Raw genomic sequence first — 9,551 nt, 5'->3', positions numbered from 1 at the left:
GGTGTGGGTGGGACGGGGGACGGGTGTGGGGGGGACGGGTGTGGGGGGGACGGGGGACGGGTGTGGGGGGGACGGGTGTGGAGGGGATGGGGGACGGGTGTGGGGGGGACGGGTGTGGGGGGGATGGGTGTGGAGGGGATGGGGGACGGGTGTGGGGGGGACGGGGGACGGGTGTGGGGGGGACGGGTGTGGGGGGGACGGGGGACGGGTGTGGGGGGGACGGGTGTGGGGGGGATGGGTGTGGGGGGGACGGGTGTGGGGGGGACGGGGGGGACGGGGGATGGGTGTGCTGGTCCACCTGAACAGAAGAAGCTCTGAGTATCAGCATGTTGTTGGATTATTGATAACCGCGCCCAACGCTGATGCCCTCAGCAGTCACGGGACGGTGCTCAGAAATCTTCCCCTCCCTTGCCCAGGTCAATGAGCCCAATTGTCGTGCCCTCACCATGCCCTATATCATCTAAGTCAGCACAGCAAGGCTGAAAGGTGGTCTTTGTGTTGTACAAGGCTGACTACTGGCCTGTTCTGATGTGAACCCTCTCTCTCCAATAACAGAACTGTTAATGTTTGAGCCAATCCAGTTGTGCGAATTCTCATTGCAGGAAACATCAGCATGTCGGACAAGCAGTGTCACGTGACCGAGCTCCACAGCCAACAGCAAGTGTCCCTTTGCTTTGATGTGATGGTGCAGTCCCAGGTCAATTGGGAGAAGTTTCTGATGCCAGCACCCACATCTGTCGCTATTTTGGGTGAACTGGTGCATCTGGCTACGAGGATGGAGGACTTCAAACTAAACCAAGGCAGTGCAGGCAAGAAATCCCTGTTTAAACGTCCAGATTCATTCAAGAGGTGCCTGATGGAGGTTTGCAACCAAACCGTAAACTCGTTTCAACAGACCCGCACTAATCTGAACAAAATCCGCATGTGTTGTGAGGACCTCCTTGTCCATGTGAAGAATGTGGGTGAAGGGACATCTCTGAACAAAGACCTTCCCAAGCAGCTGCAGAACATTCGGGTTTGTGCAGACAAATCCAAAACATGTGCCGAATCTGTGGAAAAGGAGCTCTCCAATCTCAGCGATCTACTGAGTGAGCTGCTGGAGACCTGTACAGATTCCCAGAGTATCAGCCAGGATAAGCTGGGGGAAGTAAGGAAAGTCCTGTCGGAAACACAACAGAAGAATGAGTTAGTAGAGGAGAAGAAGTGCAATTTACAGAAGCAATGGATCGAGGCTTCCCGAAAACGTGAGGAAGTCACCAGTGAATACGACAATGTAAGGGCGAGTGCTCTCATTGATCAGTTCTGTTTGGAAGGACTGAAACAGATGAAGAAGCTTCTCCCAAAGATTGTTGATCTTTTGAGCAATGTGACCAGCCCAGTGCTTCTGGTGGTGGAGCTGGGGAAAGGGTTGATCTTTCTCATACAACTGGTGTCTGAGCTGAAAGACAAAGAATCCTCTGAATCAAACCCTGAAATCAGCAGTTTCCTCAGCAAGGTTAGAGAGGAAGCCTCACTGAAGATCAAGGAAGTCCAATCCCAGTTGGAGGAGTCGCAAAAAATGTACAATGAATGTCACCAAAATATGAAAAGTTCGTGTGATGAGAGTGAGACGTTGTTGAGAGAGATAAAGAACAATCAGGCACAAGAGATGGATATCAGCACACGTGTAGCGTTGATGGCTAAAGGGCTTGGGGCACTGGGGAGCATCAAGTCCAACTGGTCAGAGATGATCAACTTCATTCATATCATACCAAAATTAACTGAAGGTTGCCAGAAGACATTTAAGAGACTTAGTGCGGTGAGTGGTGAAGGCACGCAGGGTGCTCCAGGTGCGTTAGCCAGTAGTCAGATGATGAACTTTCAAGTGTCCCAGGCAGTCAGCATCATGACCCACATCGGTGACATGTCAAAAACCTATGTGGAGATTCACGACAAGTACCTTGCAGGTCAACTGGGCGAGCTGAGCTCATTGCTGGGCGGGCAGGGGTCTGAATACAAGTTTAAGAAGGTCCAGGATAAATGTGATGAAGCAAGAAAGGAAATCCATCACAGGGCCGCTGTGAATCAGGAGCAACTTCAGAAGAATGCCCAGCAGGGAAGTGAAGCCATTGCTAAACTTACAGACCTGCTGCTGCCCAGGAAGTGAATGGAAATCCTGCAATGAAACATATTCTCAGCTGTGCGAGTGACCAACCCCTGGAATCTCCAATCCAATCATCAACCACCTCTCCCAACCCCTGGAATCTCCAATCCAATCACCAACCACCTCTCCCAACCCCTGGAATCTCCAATCCAATCATCAACCTCCTCTCCCAACCCCTGGAATCTCCAATCCAATCATCAACCACCTCTCCCAACCCCTGGAATCTCCAATCCAATCATCAACCTCTTCTCCCAACCCCTGGAATCTCCAATCCAATCCAATTAAGGGTTACGGGGAGCGGGCAGGAATTTGGACATGAGCCTAGGTTCGGATCGGTCATGGCCCTGTGGGTAGCGGAGCGGGCCCAGGGGCCGTGTAGCCTGATCCTGCTCCTATTTCATGTGTCTAATTCTGTTAGATTCAGGAGATGGTTCTGTGATAGTGGATTGGCGGTTAGGATCAGATCAGCCATGATCTTATTGAATGGCGGAGCAGGCTCGAGGGGCCGATTGGCCTACTCCTGCTCCTATTTCTTATGTTCTTATGTTCTTATCAACCTCTTCTCCCAACCCCTGGAATCTCCAATCCAATCATCAACCACCTCTCCCAACCCCTGGAATCTCCAATCCAATCATCAACCACCTCTCCCAATCCCTGGAATCTCCAATCCAATCATCAACCACCTCTCCCAACCTCTGGAATCTCCAATCCAATCATCAACCACCTCTCCCAACCCCTGGAATCTCCAATCCAATCATCAACCACCTCTCCCAATCCCTGGAATCTCCAATCCAATCATCAACCACCTCTCCCAACCTCTGGAATCTCCAATCCAATCATCAACCACCTCTCCCAACCCCTGGAATCTCCAATGCAATCATCAACCTCCTCTCCCAACCCCTGGAATCTCCAACCCAATCATCAACCTCCTCTCCCAACCTCTGAAATCTCCAATCCAATCATCAACCACCTCTCCCAACCCCTGGAATCTCCAATCCAATCATCAACCACCTCTCCCAACCCCTGGAATCTCCAATCCAATCATCAACCACCTCTCCCAACCCCTGGAATCTCCAATCCAATCATCAACCTCCTCTCCCAACACCTGGAATCTCCAATCCAATCATTAACATCCTCTCCCAACCCCTGGAAACTCCAATCCAATCATCAACCTCCTCTCCCAACCCCTGGAATTCCGGTGACCTTCCATTTGAGGTGAGGGAATGTGAAAGTTCTGATTAAATCCCGCGGGCAGGTCCGGAGAATTCTTTGATTGAATTACTGCAAAGTTTTGAAGGATTCTGGAAGATCCAATCAGACAGAATAGTCATCAATTGATCATGTTTGATTGGTGTTTGCTTTCTCTGTCCCTTTTAAGCTTATATTGAAATCTGAAAAAAAATTAATCACATTAATCTGATTTTTACGATTATCTGTGCCACTGATTAATTTCCTCCTCTCGCAGTTTTAAATACTTTAACCATCAACTTTACACAGTTATGAAATTCACCAAAAGTATAGAAACAGTCAAACAACTCCCCTGCTCCACTTTGAGATAGTGGCCATGGGATCTCTCAGTACTGACCCTCTGACTGTGCAGCGCTCCCTCAGTACTGCCCCTCTGACAGTGTGGCGCTCCCTCAGTACTGTCCCTTCCACAGTGTGGCGCTCCCTCAGTACTGCCCCTCCCACAGTGCAGCGCTCCCTCAGTACTGTCCCTTCCACAGTGCGGCGCTCCCTCAGTACTGCCCCTCTGACAGTGTGACGCTCCCTCAGTACTGCCCCTCTCACAGTGCAGCGCTCCCTCAGTACTGCCCCTCCGACAGTGCGGCGCTCCCTCAGTACTGCCCCTCCCACAGTGCGGCGCTCCCTCAGTACTGCCCCTCCCACAGTGCAGCGCTCCCTCAGTACTGCCCCTCCGGCAGTGCGGCGTTCCCTCAGTACTGCCTCTCCGACAGTGCAGCGCTCCCTCAGTACTGCCACTCCCACAGTGAAGCACTCCCTCATTAGTGCCCATTCGACAGTGCAGCGCTCCCTCAGTACTGCCACTCCCACAGTGCAGCGCTCCCTCAGTAGTGCCCATTCGACAGTGCAGTGCTCCCTCAGTACTGCCTCTCCGACAGTGCAGTGCTCCCTCAGTACTGCCCCTCCGACAGTGCAGCGCTCCCTCAGTACTGCCCCTCCCACAGTGCAGCACTCCCTCACTACTGCCCCTCCGACAGAGCAGCGCTCCCTCAGTACAGCCACTCCCACAGTGCGCCGCTCCCTCAGTGGTGCCCCACTGACAGTGCGGCGCTCCCTCAGTACTGCCCCTCAATTACAAGAGGAATGCAGGGAACAGCACCAACCGCTTATACATGGCCTTCTTTGATCTCACAAAGGCCTTCGACACTGTCAACTGTGAGGGATTATGGAGTGTCCTCCTCAAATTTGGCTGCCCTCAAAAGTTTGTCACTATCCTTCGCCTGCTTCACGACGACATGCAAGCCGTGATCCTAAGTAATGGTTCCACCACAGACCCAATTCACGTACGAACCGGGGTCAAGCCAGGCGGTGTCATCGCACCAACACCCTTCTCGATCTTCCTTGCTCTAATGCTCCATCTCACCCTCAGTAAGCTCCCCACTGGAGTGGAGCTAATTTACAGAACAAACGGGAAACTGTTCAACCTCCGTCGCCTCCAGTCCAGATCCAAGGTCGTCCCATCCTCTGTCGTCGAATTACAGTACGCAGACGATGCTTGCGTCTGCGCTCACTCGGAGGTCGAACTCCAAACCTTCGTCAACACCTTCACCAAAGCATACGAGAGCATGGGCCATACACTAAACATCCGTAAGACAAAGGTCCTCTACCAACCTGCCCCCACCACACAGTACTACCCCCCGATTATCAAAATCCACGACAAAGCCTTGGAAAACGTGGACCACTTTCCATACCTCGGGAGCCTACTGTCAACAAGGGCAGACGTCGACGACGAAGTCCAACACCACCTTCAGTGTGCCAGTGCAGCCTTCAGTCGCCTGAGGAAGAGAGTGTTTGAAGACCAGGACCTCAAACCCAGCACTAAGCTCATAGTCTACAGAGCAGCAGTGATACCCGCCCTGCTGTATGCCTCAGAGACATGGACCATGTACAGCAAGCACCTCAAAGCACTGGAGAGGTACCACCAATGCTGCCTCCACAAGATCCTGCAAATCCATTGGCAGGATAGGCGCACCAACATCAGTGTTCTTGCTCAGGCCAACATCCCCAGCATCGAAGCTCTGACCACGCTCAATCAGCTCCGATGGACGGGTCACATTGTCCGCATGCCCGATACGAGACTCCCAAAACAAGCGCTCTACTCGAAGCTCCAGCACGGCAAGAGAGCCCCAGGTGGGCAGAGGAAACGCTTCAAGGACACCCTCAAAGCCTCCTTGAAAAAGTGTAACATCCCCACCGACACCTGGGAATCCCTGGCCCAAGACCGCACAAAGTGGAGGAGAAGCATCCGGGAAGGCGCCGAACACCTCGAATCTCTTCGCCGGGAACAAGCGGAAGCCAAGCGCAGGCAGCACAAGGAGCGCACGTCAACCCAAGCACCCCACCCACCTGCCCCTTCAACCACCGTCTGCCCCACCTGTGACAGAGACTGTAGGTCCCGCATTGGACTCATCAGTCACCTGAGAACTCATTTTTAATGTGGAAGCAAGTCATCCTCGGTTCCGAGGGACTGCCTAAGAAGAAGAAGCTCCATCAGTACTGCCCCTGCGACAGTGCGGCGCTCTCTCAGTACTGCCCCTCCGCCAGTGCAGCACTCCCTCAGTAGTGCCCCTCCGACAGTGCAGCACTCCCTCAGTACTGCCCCTCCGACAGTGCAGCACTCCCTCAGTACTGCCCCTCCGACAGTGCGTCACTCCCTCAATACTGACCCTCCGACAGTGCGGCGCTCCCTCAGTACTGCCTCTCCGACAGTGCAGCGCTCCCTCAGTACTGCCCCTCCATCAGTGCGGCATTTGATCGAGTGTGGCATCAAGGAGCCCTAGCAAAACTGAAGTCAATGGGAATCAAGGGGAAAACTCTCCATTGGTTGGAATCATACCTAGCACAAAGGAAGTTGGCTGTGGTTGTTGGAGGTCATTCATCTCAATCACATGACATCACTACAATAGTTCCTCAGGGCAGTGTCCTAGGCCCAACCATCTTCAGCTGTTTCAACAATGACGTTCCCTCCATCATAAGGTCAGAAGTGGGGATGTTCGCTGATGATTGCACACTGTTCAGCACCATTCGAGACTCGTCAGATACTGACGCAGTCCGTGTCCATATGCAGCAAGACCTGGACAACATTCAGACTTGGGCTGACAAGTGGCAAGTAACATTCGCACCACACAAGTGCCAGGCAATGACCATCTCCAACAAGCGAGACTCTAACCATCTCCCCTTGACATTCAATGGCATTATCATCGCTGAATCCCCCACTATCAACATCCGGGGAGTTACCATTGATCAGAAACTGAACTGGACCAGCCATATAAATACTGTGGCTACAAGAGCAGGCCAGAGGCTGGGAATTCTGCGGCGAGTGTCTCACCTCCTGACTCCCCAAAGCCTTTTCACCATCTACAAGGCACAAGTCAGGAGTGTGATGGAATACTCTCCACTTGCCTGGATGAGTGCAGCTCCAACAACACTCAAGAAGCTCGACACCATTCAGGATAAAGCAGCCCGCTTGATTGGCACTCCATCCAGCACCTTCAACATTCACTCCCTCCACCACCGGCGCACTGTGGCTGCAGTGTGTACCATCTACAAGATGCACTGCAGCAACTCGCCAAAGCTCCTTCAGCAGCACCTTCCAAACCCGCGACCTCTACCACAAGGGCAGCAGACGCATGGGAACATCACCACCTACAAGTTCCCCTCCAAGCCACATACCATCCTGACTTGGACCTGTATCGCCGTTCCTTCACTGTCTCTGGGCCAAAATCCTGGAACTCCCTTCCTAACAGCATTGTGGGTGTACCTACACCATATGGACTGCAGCGGTTCAAGAAGGCGGCTCACCACCACCTTCTCAAGGGCAATTAGGGATGGGCACTAAATGCAGGCCTTGCCAGCGACGCCCACATCCCATCAATGAATAAAAAAAATCCCTCAGTACTGCCCCTCCGACAGTGCGGTGCTCTGTAAGAAAGGAGGAAATCTTCATTTCTGTGTCTCCCTACTAACTAACCTGAACTAAATCAGTTGATTCTATTGCTAATTTTAGTTTAATGATTTCATTATGTTATTGCTGCAATTATAATCATACTTGTAAACCCTACTGTTAGATGCCCTGGGTAGACTAGGTTAGATTTTAAAATGGAAGAGACCGAAGTGCTGGGCCTTGGTTGGCGAAGTTAAAGATGTATTCCTGGCAGAACAAGGGGTTACACACGAGAGGCCCGGGCTGACTGGGGTTGACCCGTGGAGATTGCGTCTTCTACCCAGGGCCCAACAAGTAATAGATACCTTGATTGTGCTTTGTTTGACTACTGCTCAGGTGCTGTAATGTATCAATCTCTCTCTTTCACTGAATAAAATATAATTACTGTCAACAAATCGAGGCAAGTCGAATCTATTGGAACATAGGAGGAAAACGGTAAATTGGCGCAGACCCGGAAAATCAGCAGCTCCCTCAGGACTGCCCCTCTGACAGTGCAGCACTCCCTCAGTACTGCCTCTCCGACAGTGTGGCGCTTCCTCAGTACTGCCCCTCTGACAGTGTGGCGCTTCCTCAGTACTGCCCCACTGACAGTGCAGCACTCCCTCAGTACTGCCCCTCCGACAGTGCAGCGCTCCCTCAGTACTGCCCCTCCGACAGTGCGGCGCTCCCTCAGTACTGCCCCTCCGACAGTGCGGCGTTCCCTCAAGACTGCCCCTCCGACAGTGTGGTGCTCCCTCAGTACTGACCCTCCGAAAGTGCAGTGCTCCCTCAGTACTGACCCTCCGAAAGTGCAGTGCTCCCTCAGTACTGCCCCTCTAACAGTGCAGCACTCCCTCAGTACTGCCCCTCTGACAGTGCGGCGCTCCCTCAGTACTGCCCCTCCGACATTGCAGCGCTCCCTCAGTACTGCCCCTCCGACAGTGCAGCACTCCCTCAGTACTGCCCCTCTGACAGTGCAGCACTCCCTCAGTACTGCCCCTCCGACAGTGCGGCGCTCCCTCAGTACTGTCCCTCCGACATTGCAGCACTCCCTCAGCACTGCCCCTCCGACAGTGCAGTGCTCCCTCAGTACTGCCTCTGCGACAGTGCAGCACTCCCTCAGTACTGCCCCTCCGACAGTGCGGCGCTCCCTCAGTACTGACCCTCCAACAGTGCGGCGCTCCCTCAGTACTGCCCCTCTGACAGTGCAACACTCCCTCAGTACTGCCCCCCTGACAGTGCGGCACTCCCTCAGCACTGCCCCTCCGAAAGTGCAGTGCTCCCTCAGTACTGCTCCTCTGACAGTGCAGCACTCCCTTAGTACTGCCCCTCTGACAGTGCGGCGCTCCCTCAGTACTGCCCCTCTGAAATAAAGAATAGATTTGCCTTCCAAAGCTAGGCTTTATTAACTTTAAAATCTGCAGCACATCTTCCCACATCCAGTCCCAACCAAAGCTGGAAAAGAACTGAATTTAAGGTGGCCACAACACATCATGTGATCATCAACTACCAATGAGATTACAACATATATCCCAAGGCAGTTAACAAACAACCAATCACAATACTTTTACTAAACAAGGAATAATCACCACATTCACCCCTCTTAAAATATGCTCCACCTAAATAACATAGAGATAGGAACAGGAGTCGGCCATTCGGCCCTTCGAGCCTGCTCCGCCATTCAATGAGATCATGGCTGATCTTCGTCTGAGATCATAGCTGATCTTACCAGTTCAGTACCCCGTCCCCGCCTTTTCTCCGTAACCCTTAATCCCCTTAGCCTTCAGAAATATATCCAATTCTCTCTTGAAAATATTTATTGAATTAGCCTTCACAGCCCTCTGTGGCAGGGAATTCCACAGGCTCACCACTCTTTGAGTGAAGAAATTCTTCCTCATCTCTGTTTTAAATGATTTGCCCGCTATTTTTAGACTGTGGCCCCTGGTTCTGTGCTCCCCTGCCATTGGAAACATTCTCTCTGAATTCAACCTGTCCAGGCCTGCCATAATTTTATATGTTTCGATGAGATCCCCTCTCAATCTTCTAAACTCCAGTGAGTACAAGCCCAAACTATTCAATCTCTCCTCGTAGGTCATTCCCGCCATTCCAGGTATCAGCCTGGTGAATCGCCGCTGCACTCTTTCCATGGCAAGAACATCCTTCCGCAGATGGGGCGACCAAAACTGTACACAATACTCCAGATGCGGTCTCACCAGCACCTTGTACAGCTGTAGTAAGGTA

General features: G+C 52.4%; 1 protein-coding gene across 1 annotated transcript; it reads left to right on the top strand.

Moving 5' to 3' along the window:
* Positions 1 to 290: 290 nt before the first annotated feature.
* On the top strand, positions 291 to 7,726 carry LOC147082198 (uncharacterized). The gene has a single exon (XM_085980406.1). The coding sequence runs from the start codon at positions 614 to 616 to the stop codon at positions 2,144 to 2,146; it is 1,533 nt and encodes a 510-aa protein (XP_085836532.1). The 5' UTR covers positions 291 to 613; the 3' UTR covers positions 2,147 to 7,726.
* The last annotated feature ends 1,825 nt before the right edge of the window (positions 7,727 to 9,551 follow it).

Source organism: Somniosus microcephalus, unplaced genomic scaffold, assembly GCF_052327205.1.
Source record: "Somniosus microcephalus isolate GS21.2 unplaced genomic scaffold, FLI_Smic_1.0 scaffold145, whole genome shotgun sequence".
In the NCBI taxonomy this organism is placed as follows: Eukaryota; Metazoa; Chordata; class Chondrichthyes; order Squaliformes; family Somniosidae; genus Somniosus; species Somniosus microcephalus.
This window is presented reverse-complemented; position numbering and strand designations above follow the sequence as displayed.